General features: G+C 34.9%; 8 protein-coding genes across 8 annotated transcripts; 2 read left to right on the top strand and 6 right to left on the bottom strand.

The window, feature by feature from the left end:
• Positions 1–57: 57 nt before the first annotated feature.
• HYP2 (translation elongation factor eIF-5A) lies at positions 58–531 on the bottom strand (the record flags this gene model as incomplete). The annotated part of the gene is made up of 1 exon (XM_001644140.1): positions 58–531. One exon carries the CDS (start codon positions 529–531, stop codon positions 58–60), a length of 474 nt encoding a protein of 157 aa, XP_001644190.1.
• Positions 532–2,401: 1,870 nt separating this feature from the next.
• Positions 2,402–3,085, bottom strand: UTR4 (putative acireductone synthase UTR4; the record flags this gene model as incomplete). The annotated part of the gene is made up of 1 exon (XM_001644139.1): positions 2,402–3,085. One exon carries the CDS (start codon positions 3,083–3,085, stop codon positions 2,402–2,404), a length of 684 nt encoding a protein of 227 aa, XP_001644189.1.
• Positions 3,086–3,457: 372 nt separating this feature from the next.
• Kpol_1059p20 (uncharacterized protein) lies at positions 3,458–4,102 on the top strand (the record flags this gene model as incomplete). The annotated part of the gene is made up of 1 exon (XM_001644138.1): positions 3,458–4,102. The coding sequence occupies one exon, from the start codon at positions 3,458–3,460 to the stop codon at positions 4,100–4,102; it is 645 nt and encodes a 214-aa protein (XP_001644188.1).
• Positions 4,103–4,425: 323 nt separating this feature from the next.
• On the top strand, positions 4,426–4,752 carry CYC7 (cytochrome c; the record flags this gene model as incomplete). The annotated part of the gene is made up of 1 exon (XM_001644137.1): positions 4,426–4,752. One exon carries the CDS (start codon positions 4,426–4,428, stop codon positions 4,750–4,752), a length of 327 nt encoding a protein of 108 aa, XP_001644187.1.
• Positions 4,753–4,960: 208 nt separating this feature from the next.
• UTR2 (chitin transglycosylase UTR2) lies at positions 4,961–6,292 on the bottom strand (the record flags this gene model as incomplete). Its single annotated transcript, XM_001644136.1, has 1 exon — positions 4,961–6,292. The coding sequence occupies one exon, from the start codon at positions 6,290–6,292 to the stop codon at positions 4,961–4,963; it is 1,332 nt and encodes a 443-aa protein (XP_001644186.1).
• Positions 6,293–7,196: 904 nt separating this feature from the next.
• On the bottom strand, positions 7,197–8,705 carry YEF1 (NADH/NAD(+) kinase; the record flags this gene model as incomplete). The annotated part of the gene is made up of 1 exon (XM_001644135.1): positions 7,197–8,705. The coding sequence occupies one exon, from the start codon at positions 8,703–8,705 to the stop codon at positions 7,197–7,199; it is 1,509 nt and encodes a 502-aa protein (XP_001644185.1).
• A 1,253-nt stretch (positions 8,706–9,958) lies between these two features.
• On the bottom strand, positions 9,959–11,704 carry GDA1 (guanosine diphosphatase; the record flags this gene model as incomplete). Its single annotated transcript, XM_001644134.1, has 1 exon — positions 9,959–11,704. One exon carries the CDS (start codon positions 11,702–11,704, stop codon positions 9,959–9,961), a length of 1,746 nt encoding a protein of 581 aa, XP_001644184.1.
• Positions 11,705–13,685: 1,981 nt separating this feature from the next.
• On the bottom strand, positions 13,686–16,379 carry GTA1 (Gta1p; the record flags this gene model as incomplete). The annotated part of the gene is made up of 1 exon (XM_001644133.1): positions 13,686–16,379. The coding sequence occupies one exon, from the start codon at positions 16,377–16,379 to the stop codon at positions 13,686–13,688; it is 2,694 nt and encodes an 897-aa protein (XP_001644183.1).
• Positions 16,380–16,386: the final 7 nt, after the last annotated feature.

The following is a 16,386-nucleotide window of genomic DNA, read 5'->3' as shown; positions in this document are numbered from 1 at the left end:
GTTCATTTCAAGCCGATTGCGTTTCATCTTATACTCTATTGAGTTATAATTTCAATCTTAATCGGATCTAGCAGATTCCTTGAAAGAAATGGCAGCTTCTTCTTCCATGGCGGTGATGACAGTGACCATCAAATCCTTACCTTCGTCGAAGGAAGCTTGCATGGTGTCACCTAATTCACCTTCTGGAGCCTTGACATCATCCTTGGTTTCACCGTCCATGGTCATCAAGGACAAGAAACCATCATCGATATCCAACAATTGGTATTCAGTTCTCTTAACAAATGGGACTTCCATGTTGTGAGTAGATGGGGATAAATCTTCCATCTTCTTACCGGTGAAGATATCGGTGGCGACCAAATGGACTTTAGCGTGACCGTGCTTACCAGTCTTGGAGGTGGACATATCGATAATCTTACATGGTCTACCTTTGATGACGACGAAACCGTTCTTTCTCAAAGCAGAACATTGCATTGGGTAAGTCAAGGAGGAACCAGCATCGACGGTTTCAAAAGTGTGTTCTTCTTCAGCCATTGTAGAGTATTATATTATTGGATTGTGTATTGGTGTTCTGAGATTAAAAGATAAGTGAGGAAAAAACAATTAGCAAGAAATGGAAAGAATGAGAAGAGAAGAAGAGTACCAAAGGGTAAAAGAGAGTATTGATTAGAAGAATTTTTAATGGGTAAAAAGAGAAGAGTTTTATAATATAATACAATTAATGAAAAAAAAAATAAGTCTACGAAGGGGAAACTTTTGCAAAGGCCAATGGAACGACAGAGTAATTGGTAAACCTTATATACAAAGAGAAATTTCAAATAATTGTCAATTTTTACAATTGCAATCGTCAAAGAAAAAAAAATTTTTTTTTCCTTTCCTTCCTCTCTCTTCTTGTCCTCTTGATAAAATTTTTTTTATTGTTCACCTACCTGTACTTCCCTTCCCTTTGGCATGTTGAAGTTCTTGTTCTTGTTCTTGTTCTTGTTCTTGTTCTTGTTCTTGTTCTTGTTGAAGTTGAGAGAGAGAGAGGTATATCCAGTTAGTGTCTCTATTCCCTTGTTCTGTTTGCTTCGGCATCGATGCAAAAGTTGGTTACAGCTACAGTTACAGAGAGAGCTTTCAGCTTAGTTCGCTTAGTTTGGAAGGAAAAGAAAATTTTTTATTTTATTTTTTTTTTCAATTTAGCTTGATATGAATATTCTTCAGTTTGATAACAGTCTGGTCTGGTCTGGTCCCGTCTTTGGTGGGATAGGATGGGATGGGACAACACGACGAGCAGAGTAGAGTAGAGTTAGCGTTAGTGAGAGAGAAACACACGTCAGCAGCGCAATGGAGCAGGGGAGAGTTAGGTAGAGGGCGTATTGTCGTTGTCGTTACAGAGAGGGTGAACCACACAAGGCCAAGGTTAAGACACCGAAAACAGAATCTTTTCACTTGCACGAAACCACTGAGTGCTTAAACGCTTGGTATCAGAAACTATTGTGTTGTAGTTAGTATATGTCAGTGTTATAGTTATAGCTATAGTTATAGTTATACAGTGGTGATGCCAATAGTTCCAACGCTTGCTTGCTTGCTTGTCTTTGTCTTTGTCTTTTGGTACATGAAACGGGTTGTCTTGTCTGTCCGTCAGAACGGCAGCGAAGTTTCTTTTTTGTTTTTTTTTCAGTTTTTGCAAAATTTGCCATATTATTGAATTGCTCTGTACGTTGTGTTAGCTGTGTTTGTGTGTTTGTTTGTGCAATACGATGTATCATTCACGTCAGTGCTGGTGGGGGGGGGGGAAGGGGGCAGCCTGCAACGTACGTACGTACGTACGCTCAGTGTCTCTTCTCTGGTGGTGGTCGTCGTTGTAGGGGGAAGAGACAGCAGAGACGTGAAAATGCGACTGTTGTAGGGCAGTTGCTTAGGAGGTGTCCGTCTAGGGTGACAGCAAATTATCGCTGTTAAGTGTAGGTTGGCCTCCTCCACTGGCGTGCGGGCTTGCGTCTCGGCAGGTCCAGCCCAATTTTCCCATCTTGCGAAAAATCCCAAAGAGTTGTGGTTTTTACTGTTTCTTTGTTTGTTAATGTGGTGGTGCAGGGGCGTGCAACTGTAACGTACAGACCGGGTAAACCACTTTTCCAAAGTACGTCTTGGTCTCTTTTGTGATTAGGGTCAGACAGAAATTTTGATGGATCTTGGTTCATTTCACTATTAAAACTGTATCTCTACTCTACTTCTAGGCTGACACACCAAGCTTAACGCATCCGCTCTCTCTTCCACTGACATCGATAAATTTCATTTCATTTCAATACAAACTCAAGATGAAGGTTGGCCTGCATTTTCAATTTATCTATTATGCTAGTATCAGCATTTTAATTGCAATTACTATATTCTACATACTCAACTACATCTAAATCTACAACTACAATTCCGATAACGATCTAATGCTTGTATATTTCGTATCGTCCTCTACAGGCGCGTTGCCTGGTCTGATTACCAGTCTGGTGGACAGGCCTGCTGAGCTTGCTGCTTCAAGTTCCTTTGGATTATCACTTAAAAACAATATCCTTTCTCTATGTTCTGAATGTTCGATCGTTTTGGCTATCTTGTCATATGATGAGCTCTCCGTCTTGACACCAGACGTGTTGATGTCAAAATAATCTAGTATGGATGGTCTCAAATCAATTGTCTCTTTGCCATCGTTGCACGCAACAAATTCAAACAGCAGCTTTTGCGCACGCACAGAACCACTAGAATAAATGTAAATTCGATTCCCATTGTCTTTGATAAACTCAATTGAATCTTGATAAATTGGTGCTTTAATCAATCCATTTTCATAACCTTCTTGCCACACGTGACCTTGCAATTGTTTCAATATTGGATCCTTAATGTCGTTCAAGACCAAATTATTGATATGGTTGTACAATTCGGTGGAATCATTGATATTAAATTTCGATAATATTGTCAATTGGTCATCTGTTGGATGTTCAATTATCTTTGATAGATTTTGTAAAAAAAAGGGGAATAACGTTTCTTTGACAAACGAAATTGGACAAATCGTACCTTCGATGTCTAACAGATAACAATCGAAACTTTCTTGTACCATTTTATTTTTTTTACTATTCAATTCCCTTTAATTGCCAGACCCTTTTGAACCCTTTATTTCTACTAAGAGATCAAGAGATGGCAAGTGCTAGTTTTTGATACAAGCTTATTTTTTTTCTTTATTATAATGCAATACAATACATACATTCCAGACTATTACATCGATGTTATTTTTTCGATGCAATCAGCTAATGGGGACCAATTTTTCATCTTCGTCCAACTGGAGCGTTTAGGCGTAGAAACGGGAGAGATGCTAATACTTGAAAAACCTATGATAACGACAAACGATACAATCACGTGAAAAAACCCACGAACATCCAGATGATCACGTTATCACATCGCATAAAACGAACCAATCAAACCACAGCCAACCATGACATATAATTTCATGGTGCTCCTACGACTTTTCCCCAGCCATCGTCACGAAACGGAAACAAAACAAATCGAAATCGATCGAGGAATTGAAAACACATTGACATACAGTTCACAGTCGGCAGTTGGCAGTGCATCGTCATCACTCACATTTTTGTTTTGTTTCGACCACAAAACAAGACTTCTCTACGGTGGTGCTCTCCCTTCCTCCCCCCCCCCCCCCGGGACCTCGGATTTATCGTTGTGCCGATACAATGACACTCTCACTGACAATGTGACTGGTTCGGCCGGTCCCTCTGCCAACCCATACACACAGACACACACTGAAGCACACCACCCGTCCACACCGATCCGTCCAGTCCAGAAAGAACCACCCTCTCTGCCTAGCCTGCCCATGGCGATACTACCGGCTGCGGGCTGGGGGGGCCACCAGCAGCCGGCGGACGACCAGACAAACAGACAAGCAACTGTCGCTGGACTCATACTGAAATATATCGTCATTTTTCCAACAAGGACAGAAAGATTAGGCAACTTCACAATAGATGGATGGATGAATATATTTCAGTTTCTATACATCGGACTGAGCTTATCGACCTACCTATCTCGAAATGCATTAGCTAATGGGTCCCCCCCCCACTACAACTAGAGCAGAGCAAATTTTTCTACAACTCTTCCCTCTAAGCACACAACGTCCAACCTTCTATTACCTCTCTCTCTCTCGCAATCATCGCTTGCTTCTCATGCTAAATTTTTTATTTCCTCATTTCAACATCTCAACTCTGCTCAGATATGAAATAAGTATATAAACACAATGACAATTCTGATCTTGTGCTTTGGATCACTTTCTATATCATGTAATTGTTTTTCCTAATTGACATTTCTTATTGCTTGCTTCTGCTCCTTTTCGTTTCCCACTTCAGCAGTATTACAAAAAGACTCTATCCAATACATATACATATTTAATCAAAAATGGCTTATACTCCAGGCAGTGAAAAGAAAGGTGCTACCTTATTCAAGACTAGATGTTTGCAATGTCACACCGTTGAAGCTGGTGGTCCAAACAAGGTCGGTCCAAATTTACATGGTGTCTTTGGTAGACAAACCGGTTCTGCCGCAGGTTACTCTTACACTGATGCTAACATCAAGAAGGGTATCGTTTGGGATGAAAACAACATGTCTGATTATTTGATCAACCCAAAGAAATATATCCCAGGTACCAAGATGGCTTTCGGTGGTTTGAAGAAGGAAAAGGACAGAAACGATTTGATCGCTTACTTAGTTAAGGCTTGTAAATAATTCAAAAAGCAATAACGTTAAAAACAATTAATTGACATATTCAAATTTTATATAATCTGAAAAATATATCTACGCTTATATATATATTTATAACGAACTTCTAATATTCATATATTTATTTATTTTATTTTGTTTTATTTTTACTATTGTTCTTTGATCTAATTTTATGTTATGGTATTTATTAATTATTACATTATCATGAGATTGTTTATAAAAGGTAACCTAATATACATATTAGTATGCTAGAGAGTCCAGCTTGTAGTTTGAATGCATTGTTATCACTACTCACTGGACTACCTGTGTTTTGAATGAATGCTGTAGATTGAACAGCGGGTATAGAAGTGCTGCTTTGACTCCTTGATTCTGTAGTAAATGTAGTACTGTTGTTGAAAATAACACTGCTACCCATCAACTGGGTACTACTACCACTGCCGCTTGCGCTTCCTTTACTACTAGAGCTACTGCTACTAGAGCTACTACTACTAGTGCTGCTACGGGTGGTACTGGTTTGTGGATCTTCACCTGTACCATTGAAATTACCAACTAACACATTCGCATCAACTATACCAATATCCTTATGATAAAATGAATCGGTACTTAAATATTTATAAGCTTGTGTACCATTTCTAACAATACCTTCAGTTGGATCGTTACATGTAATGTTAATTTGTTGCAAGGACATATAGTAATAACCTGGGTCTTCTAAATCTGGTGCATCCCAATTGATTAAACCACCAGCCCATGCTCTTGTACCTTCTGGAGAACTGGCAGCACCACCTGGCCAGATAGAAAGTTGAATTCTCGATGGAGTTTGTGGGAATTTGTATTCACCAGATGTAGCATTATATGTTTGATTCTTATACAATACTCTACCAACAACACCATCAACTGACCACTTAACATAGTCTTCTTGCCAATCCATTTCGTATGTATGATAGTTATCATATGTATCCAACGTAGAAATATTTCCACTATTGGTATAATTCAATTCACCTTGCCAATAGAAATTAGTTTGGGTCATATTAATGTCAGCGCCAACCCATTCAAAATCAATTTCATCCTGAACTTGCGAATATAAAATAAACGAAGTAATAACACCAGCTAAATGAGATGTCTTTAACCTAGCACTAACTTTACCATACCACATATATCTTGTACTAGATAAAACAGAACCAGTAGTATTCTTAGGCATAGCTAAAATTAAACTTCCATCATCATCATAATCCATCGCATACCCAGAATAAGTCCAATCAGCAGAACTGACATTACCTAAGTAAGTGTATGTATTCAATAATTTTGAGGTGTAACTCTTGAAATCTGTTGTCATATCTTTACAAATTGGAACTGGTAAACAAGAATCCAAACCAAATGAATACTTAGGATTACAACTACCTAAACAAAATGTACCAGAACCACAGATACCTGTTAATGAACAACAAGGCAATTCTTCAGGACATGCTTGAGTCTCGTTACAATATATCTCTGCCCTTACAAAACTAACTAATGCAAGTAATGCACTAACCAAAAAATACGTCTTCATCGTCTTACGGTTTTGATTATTAGCAGTTATTAACCTTCCATCAGACAGAAGATGATTCCTCAGAGCTAAATCTCGATTATCATAGCCCTTTATATATTAAAGTTATTATCTTTATCCCAACATTCTTTATTATACTTCAATAAATTCAGTTTCGAACTACCCGCTTACCAAATTAGGAAATGAAATCAATTTATATTCCAAAACAGGAAACCAAACTACCATATATATGTCCCAAACAGGAAAATGTCATTTTCGAGAAAATTGCACAGCACGAAAAATGATGTATTTTATAACACGAATGCCTAAATAGGAAATGAACCTGCGAAAAGATTCTGTTCTTTTTACTCCAAACTATTACATTACCCCAGTAGATCTAATAGAAGTCGAGTGGCTAGTTGAAACCTTACTGTGTCTTTCATGATATTGCCAGTGCAACTGAAATTGAACTAACCATAATTAAATTGAACCCTACAATTACCATCTTAGATATTATTTGGCTGAGACCATTTTCTTTAATTGGAAATTATGGAATATTATAGCTATATCATCTACTCCTTCCCCTCTCCCAACAACACTTGATAATATTAGTGACACTGAATTGATCTTGACAAGTGGAACTATTGACTTCCTTTTTTTTCGAACTGATGTCATAATTAAATATTTCCAAGTTAATGCTCATTACCTAGATTGTATATATAATTAATAAATTGGATCAGGGAAAACGAAACTTTACATTAAAAAACCCTTCTACTTAAGCATATATTTGTCAACAAAAATATGTAAAAAAAAATTTAGATATCTAAACATCTTAATTAAACTATGAGATACCAAGTACCAATCTTAATCAACCATTTACTAACTTTTTTTTTGTTTTTCTTACTGAATGTAATGATACCCAATGGAACTAATCTGAAAAATGGACCTTTTCTTTTATATCAGCTTGATCCAATAAAGATTCTATCTTATCCATATCTAACTTTTCATCACCAATTTTCTCGTTAACTTCTAATTCTTCTACCGAAGAATCAGAATCATCCATTTTATAAGACTCTATTGCAAATTTTTCTTTATTCTTTTGTGATAACATGTGAGTGAATGACTTTTGTTCTTCTCTAACATTCCAGTTCAATGTTCTACCAATACTGTCTATAAATTCTGATGAGGAAGATTCAACTGTTGGGAATGCATAAGGACTAGCCGCAATGCTAATATAATCACCAGGTTGAAGTTCTACTTTATTCTTACCATCGAAAGCTGCCCATGCGGTAGCTCTCGATTTCAAAGAAACTCTTACTTTTAAATTCATACTATCTGGTAGAATAATTGGTCTAAAACTCAAAGTGTGTGGACAAATTGGTGTTACAGCGATAGCGTTTACACTTGGGTAGACTAATGAGCCGCCTGCACTCAAAGAATAAGCTGTAGAACCAGTTGGTGTACTAACAATTAAACCATCTGCTTGTGCCACGGTAAATAAAGAACTGTCACCGTACAATTCCAGCATTGAAATGAAAGGACTGGAACCTCTATCTACAGTTAATTCATTTAATACATGATGTTCTGAGATTAATTCAGAAACAAAAATTTTCTTGCCAGTTTCTGGATTAACGACTGGATCTCGTCTTCTAAAGACTTTACACTCTAATCTCATTCTTAAATTTGTTTTAATTTTATTATTTAATATCAAAGGCAGATCTTTCCTAAAATGCTCAAATTTGAAATTAGTCAAGAATCCCAAAGAACCTAGTGCAAAGGACACAATTGGTGGGGTGTGTTTTTGAAAGATTGAAGAAACATAAAGAACGGTACCGTCCCCACCTAGAGTCATAACTAAATCAAAGAACCCAACGTTATTATCCAAAAATTCTTGATTCCAATAGCTAATTCTTTTTGCAGAACATTTACTATCAGTGCAAATGTCCTCGGCATCAAAAGTCTTCGAGCCCTTTAAAGCCTCATCAAGATATATTGTTATCGAGGGGAAATTTATCAACAACCACTCGACTAGTTCTCTCATTAGATATATCAGAGAGACTTCATTCTGCTTAATCACAATCATCAGATTTTCAACATCTAACTCTACTCTAGTATTAAATATTTTTTTCGACATCATCCTTAACCCGTAAGCATGAGAAGCATATTTAAAATGTGGTTTAAAAGAAGCCTTCATTTCTGAAACGTTAGGCATAGATTTGCTAGTACTTTTAGAATCTCTTCTACTAACCTCTATACAACCATCGTAACCATCTGTAATTTTTTTGGTTTTGCTCTCTATAATATCCGTTGATTTTGGTTCATCGTATAATTTCCATTTAAGTTTTATATCTGAAGTATCTGGTTTTGTCCTGGCCAATTTTAAATCAGGGGAAACAACGTCCCCATCTTTCTTGATCAATTCCAAACTTCTTTTCATACTAAAAATTCAGCAAAAACTAGTTCTAGCACTTATCCAGGCTAAAATTTCTCTTTATATATATGTGTGTATAAATCTATCTATCTATCAATCTGTTCCACTTCAGAAACCAAATCAGACAACCAATTTGTCACAAAATATATCAAATAATGAGAGACAAAGAAACAGATGTATAGAAATCAGATTAAACTAATAGATGCCCTTCTTCTCTTGAACCGGTATTTTTTTGATTAATCCTAAACCTCAATCACACCTTCTTATTTATATAGAAGAGCAAAAGAATAAATCAACCAAGTACACTAAACACCTATCTGTCCTTTATTAAAACAATAATAATAACAAGTATCAGTATCTACAAGTGTTTTCCCCCCTATAGAGAACAATGCTGGTCACCACTCTTGTCCTTAACTTCTTCAAATCACTACTACCTATCCCATTATTAATTGCAAGTTCGAAAAGTGTTGATAATAGGGTGATATTTTTCAACTTCGAAACGGTAATTATCAAAGCTTTCGAAAAATGATGAAAATTTACAGAGGTTTATTTAATGGTTACTATGGCAAACTTCAACATGTATCTACAAGTAAAGTGGATTTGGTTTGATGGTGGACTTAAAAGTTTTTAATATGAAACACCGTTTGGTTTAATCGGTGTCTGTTTTATTTGATTGCCTCTTCCAATTTGGTTGGAATTGGTGAACTTTGCTGTAGGCACACGAAAAATAAAACCTCGATACCTCACCTCAGCCTGGTGCAGATGTGGATTCATACGAAGGAGTTATTCTGATCGGGAGTTGTGGGGTGGGGATGGGGGGCCAGGGAGAAGTATCCAGGAAGGGTCTCTGGTCTGTTACGATTGGATTGGGTTGGATTGAATTGAATTGAATTGAATTCGATTTTGTATGGCAAGATTTTATTCTATGCTTTAGACTCGATTGATTTTTTAAATATGAATCATTTAGATATTTGTTCGTGTACGTAAATATTTTTTGCCTATTTAATTTTTAGATACCACTTCGTAGTATATAGAGCTTTGCTGAGTGTGATAAATAACTATAATTGTAATAATAATAATAGAAAGGAAATAGAAGGCGTAAAATAAAAAAAGAAGGGATGTGTGAAGAATGAGGGTATAGGGACATACATTACATATACATAAAATAAAACGTTTATTTCACATCAAAATGTTATTATTACCATTGTTTTTTATTATTACTTCTATTTTTGATCAGGTGAATTGGAACTTGAATAAAACTATTCGATTTCCTTCACTTTACATTTCCAGTTAGAACCATCTAATAATGGCAATGAAGCACCTAAACACCATCCGATTTCTTTGTTATCAATTCTTTCAGTTGTTTTAATTTCTCTTGTTAATGGGATATCGTAACCATCGTGTAATAACGAAGCTTCATATGTTAAATCCATACACAATGTTGGTTCTTTCTTCAAAATACGCATGGCTTCTGGTGAGTCGGAAAATTCCTTTGCCCAAACTTCTTCACCACCACAAACAGTTGCTGCTAGGTCTATTAATTCTTGAACTGTAAAAGCTTCTGGCATATTCAATGGGTTAGTCTTGTCAAAGAAGTAGGAGAATGCATACATATCATTGGTTTCTTTGAAAGTGTGAACTAATGATGGTTGATGTACACCATTAAATGAACATGGTTTTTGAGTACATTGCTTACCCTTGTTCAAAATACCTTTGATTAAGTTCTTACAGTTCTTTGGATTAGCGGTAGCGACACCTTCAAAATTAACTAATATCACATCACCAGATTTTAATGTAACTTCTTCAGCAATCAAATTTTCATTTGGTGCTAAACATGCATGTTGTAATGTAATTGGTTCTCTAGAGTGTGGGTCAACTCTACCAGCATCAACATATTTTTGAACTAAACGTGAATTAATTTGTTTTCTGGCTTCATTTAAACCATAACCTAAATGTGAAAATTGATATAATGTATACTTTTGTTCACCGAAGGTTAATTCATGTTTATGTTCACCGTCAACCATTTTTTCATTACCTTCAAATGATGGTTCAAAAACAATTTGAGTTGAACCACCACCTAGATCAAAGATAGCACTAGTTGGGATCTTGGAACCTGCACCAATATTACCTAATAAATAATTTGTTGTAATCCAAGCGTAAACACCTTCTTGTTCACCGCTCATGATAGAGACACCTTCATCTTCGACAATTGGGAATGGATAATTATCTTCCAAATGTGCTCTAACTGCAGATAGAATCTTGTGAGCACTTTCTTCACCAAGTTTACGTAAACCAGCAGTAGCTTTGACTGCTACTGGGGAACAACGCATACTCTTTTCGGGAATAACTTCTAATGCCTTTTCTAGTAGTACATCCAATGATTTGGCACCGGCAGTAGGATTGTCTTCATATTTTGATAAACCTGGTTGAACCTTTTCAAAAGTTTCACGAACTAAAGTTGGAGGTTGGGAACATACATCAAATTCATAAACATGTACTCTTGAACCAGAGGAACCTGCATCTATCATAACAACGAATTGATGATCTTTACCACAAGAACTAGCTTGACCAGTAGTATCTTTCAAAGAATTACCACCAGATTGAGTGTTCTTAACGGCTTGATTTACAGCTGGGTTACCCTTTGCAGTCGAACCATCATCAATAAAACCTGGCTTATCATCAACTGGCAATGTTTTAAATTCATCGTATTCTTCATCATCATCATCGAGAGGAGATTGTGGAACAGGTGGAGGAGCAACTTTTGAATCATCACCAAAACTGGTACTACCAACATTATCTTGTTGAGCGTCTAAGCCAGAATCGACATTGTTCACTACAGAACCATCAAAATTTTGTTGTACAGGTGGTTTCAAATTACCTGGTGTACCAAATTTTGCTTTAGATACACTGGCTTTCTTAGAGGATGAACCTACTAATAGGATAACCATGATTACTGCAAAAGCAGCAATAATAAAACGATAATTCCTTGCAGTAGCAATTCTCATTGTTAATAATGACGATGCTTAATTTGCCTTCGTATTATAATAAAAAATATCTGTTGAAAACAGTACCCAGGGTAGAACAAATATATATATTTATATATATATATATTTGAAGAGTTAATCTACCTTGGAAAATCCCAAATCAAAAGAATATGAATAAGAATAGAAAATCAGATACAATCAAATCTGATATATCTTATATCTATAACAATTATAATGATTGCAATAGAGTCGAAAAAGAATTGCAAATAAGCAGAATCGATACCTCTTTATCACACTAATGAAATAGATTTAAAATTAAACAGTTTCTTAATGAGAACAATGATCTTTTTTTGGATATATTGTTATTAATCAATCCTGTTTCTAGTAAACATATATCTATTTATTGAAGGTTTATAGCTTGTTTAAATAACGAGATCTGAACACGTTAGCTATATAAATTTAATTGTTGTATGTGTTAGTAGTTAGCTATTACGATTAATTAAAAATGATATCGAAATGCTGATTTTATTTCTTTTTTTGGTCTAAAACCGACTGACAAATAACCGTACTAGCGATATTTCTCGAAATCGAAATTTTTAGTGACGAAATCGAACAAGAAAAGACTTTTGAAAGAGTTTCAAGGAACCAGGAAAGGTCGTCGTCATCTTTCGAAGATTTGTTCAGTTTCGAAGGGAAGTGAAGTGCTCCCAGAGAGAGAGAGGGAAGATGTTTAGGTTCAAGAGAACAGCAGCTACTATTTAGTACCATGCTCTCACAAATGTATTCATTCAATGAAAAAAAAAATGAGGCAGTAGTTCACATAGTCTTTTGCTGTAAAACAAAAAAAATAAAAGATAAAAGCGTTTTGTAATAGGAACGTGTATATTTGTAAGTCCCAGTAGATGATTTAATTAAATTGTTGTATATATTATTACCACGAGTGAATAATAACCAGATGGGTATGAAATGAAGATAGAAAAACAAATATAGTAACAGTTTTATGCATTTTCTGTTGTTAGTAAACCTCAGATTGACAAAAAAAGGCTGCTACCAATGTGCCAAAATGGTATTTGGGCAGCACGGAACCAGACAGACATGATAAGAGAAGTATCCCTTCAATGAACTACGCAGAGGCACGAGGAGTTTTCATTTTATTTGGATATGTATAACTCTCTTTATGATCATTTCAGTTAAAGCTAAATGTTCGCTGTCGGTAGTGATGGAACCTAATGATCAAATAAGCACGTAATACAGTGAGTGAGCTTTTTATTTTAGTTTTCAATTTTTTTGCTGTTTTGGGAACGTCTATCTATCAATTTTCTACAAATTCACCGTATTGTAGAATTTGTCTACCAAATTGAATTTTCTTTTTGTTTTTTCTTTTTGTTGGGTGGATAAGCTATAAACTATAGTTTGTACTAGATTGACAACAATACGCTGTTTGTTCTACAGGGTATTCAATGCTATTCTTAATAGTAAAACCTTCTCCCCTCTTTCAGTTGCTGTTTGGTAATTTTGAAAAAATCACTAATTCAATTTGTCAAAAAAGCTTCTCTAATTAGGTACGGGATCTTGCAGCAGAAAACTCGATAAAATAAATTTTGAATTGCAGTATTCGTATCTTAACTAAATTTCTATCGAGATGGAAAAAATATAAACCATGCCTAATGAGAGAACAGGTAGGGTACTTACTTTTAAACCTGTCGCATTACCTTGAGCAGTTGGTGTATATCATCTTTGATCTCCTACGTTAATTGATATCATGTAAAAACATTGCAAAATAGAAGTGAAATCAAAACCATTAAAAATATGAATAGATTCGAATTAATCATTTGATCTTTCGAGCACTGTAGATAAAAAACCCGTATATTAAGAACTTTGACACAGAACATTGATATATAGATAGGTCCTAGTAAATAGTATACTGTTTGTCTACACAAGGCTGTTCATTATCAGGAAATTATTATCGTAAGCTACAGAGTAATGGTTATAATTTAAAAGTTTATTGGGAAGTTATAGATTTTTTCCTAGGTTTTTTAGAGAACCATTTCCTTTTCGAAGGGCTTGTTGTTGGCGTCTTGTCAGTATCTTTGCTATCGTTGGGAGAATCAGAGGCTGCAGAGGTATTCCAAAGGAAATTACTAAAATGCGAGTTTTTACCATGAGTCTCAATTGTATTTATGCTTTGATTATTGCTTGAATTGTTGGCACTGCTGCTGTTATCGCGGAAGCCTGATAAAATATGTAATCGATTGTCATCTGGAATCATGGTAGCAGACGAATGTGCTGATGTTGGCTCATTTGAGAAATAATTAAATGAATTAGAGTTCCTCATGCTGACTGATTCAGGGAAAGATCCTATTATGTTATCATTATAAGAACTTGTAAATGGTTGCTGTGAACTATCTGGCCCAGATGATATGTTCGTTAAGTATGAATTAAATGGTAATGAGCCTGTTGATATAGGCGAGATAAAATCGTTCTTATTACTAAATGCCAAAACTGCTTGAGGTGATGTAGGTGAAATTTTGTCTTGTACAGAGAGTCTGTTGCTATCAGTTGTCATGCTTTTTGTTGTCCAATAATTATCCAATTGATCTGTAGTAAAACCCTTTGAATAATTGCTTATGTGATCAACATCATCCGATTCTTCAAATATCATATCTTGTAATCCACTGATAACATGATCTGCATTGTCGTAATTAAATTGTTGATAAAAATCTTCATTGTTCGCAAGTTGTGCCTCCTTTTTCTCGCTATTACTCTCAGTCCAGGGAAAGTGTAAGTTTAAATTTGGGGTTGCAGATGCAGTAGCATTTGTTGTTACAGTTGCGGTTGTTGGATAACTATGTGTAAATTGATTGTTAATAATATTCATCTGTGTAGCAAGATTTGGACTTTTACGTTGCTGAATTTGATTCGGATCTGCATGTTGTGTTTGTTCCTCATCAAAAATAAATACTGCACGATTACGTCCTAGAATTTCTGACTGAGGTTCATGCTTATTATTAATTGATATATTATTGATTTGATCATTAATAGCTTTTTTACTGTTATTTTCATTTTCAGGACCGCCAATATTAGGACTTGTAGCTGCAGGAACAAATTGTCTTGTTCCATTATCTTTGGTTGAATTATTACCAATTGTGCTACTCCTTTCATTTAAACTAATCATGTCTATAAAGCTACCACTATTAGGAATAGGAGATGTCATACCGGTCAATTCATTTAATGCAGTCCCTGATCCATGATTTGAAAGTGATTGAGCTTCTACATTTGAATATGGTTGTATTATCATATTGGCCCTCAATTGGGAGTTTTGTAAACTTAGTTGGTTAAACATTTCTTCCAAGGATGCTATTCTTTTCATATATGATTTTTTTTCTCTATTCCAAGATGAATTTAATTTGGAATCAATATTCAGATGATCAGTAATCAAATTATAGAATGTAGATGATGTCGATAACTTAGTTAATACAGAAGAACCGGCATTGTCCAATAATCCTGTTTCATCGTTTATTGAATCATTGATTTCAGTGATTAACTTACTGGTATCGGTTTTCACTTCAATATTCGATTTATTCGTGTTCAATTCTTTATTAATCAATTCCTTTCTTGAAACTTCTTCTTGTAAAAGTATAATATCACTTGATAGTCTTTCTTTTTCTTTTTTGATATTTGCAGTTTTCGAATCATAGTTTTCCTCTAATACTTCTAACATTGTATCTTGATTCAGCCAATTTTTCAATTCATTTTCCATTTTATTAAGTTTTGTTTTACATTGTTCAATTTTTTTATTCAACTTCCCCAACTTCAAATCATATAATGCTTTTGAATTTTCTAAAGTTTTAATATTTGATCTCAGCGATTTATGCAGTTCATTTTCATGATGCCAGTTATTTTTCAGATTTTCTAGTTCTAATTTTAGTTGCAGTTTTGAATCTTTAAAATCATTCAAAATAATTGACCTTTGCGAAGTAACATAATGCAAGTCTTCTTGTGCACATATCAGAATCTTTTTCAAATCGTCGATGGAATAATCTTCTAAATCTTTTAAAGTAGTTAAAGTATTATAACTGGATACGTTTTCAGTTACAATGGAACTGCCGATTGGTGTAGAGTTTCTTTTCCAGGAACTTTTTGGAGTTTTAACAACATCATTTTTCTCATGTCTTGTCATGCAATGAATTGAAGGCAACTTGTTTATGAAACCCATATTATTAACGGTAATAAAATCCAATTGATATGTTGTATTTGATTTTAAACCATTTAATGAACAGCAAGTATATAGAGAATCCGGATAATTTGGGAATACTGCAATCTGTGTACCATTCAAATACAAGATATAATGAGAAATGCTAGAATCATCGGTACATTTTTGATCAGTATTGTCTTTTGATGATTCCTTTTCTTTCCTTTTGGTAGTGTAGTCATTATTGTCGTTATTGTCGTTATTGTCATTATTACTATTAAGTTTTATTTTAGTATTGCTATTATTTATTGATATTTCTCTTGGTTCATTTTCCCAATGTACTGCTATTGAAGTAGTGGTAATTTTATCTATTGAAACTTTAGTTGCATATGGAGTTTTGATGTTAAGATATTTAACAATTTTTAGAACTGGAATTGTCAGGAATATGTAAATTCGATGCAATGCCCAAAGTGCTGCTAACAAGGTCAAATAAAAGTGACCCATTAGTGCT

Source organism: Vanderwaltozyma polyspora, genomic scaffold (genome assembly GCF_000150035.1).
Source record: "Vanderwaltozyma polyspora DSM 70294 KpolScaffold1059 genomic scaffold, whole genome shotgun sequence".
Taxonomy (NCBI): Eukaryota; Fungi; Ascomycota; class Saccharomycetes; order Saccharomycetales; family Saccharomycetaceae; genus Vanderwaltozyma; species Vanderwaltozyma polyspora.
This window is presented reverse-complemented; position numbering and strand designations above follow the sequence as displayed.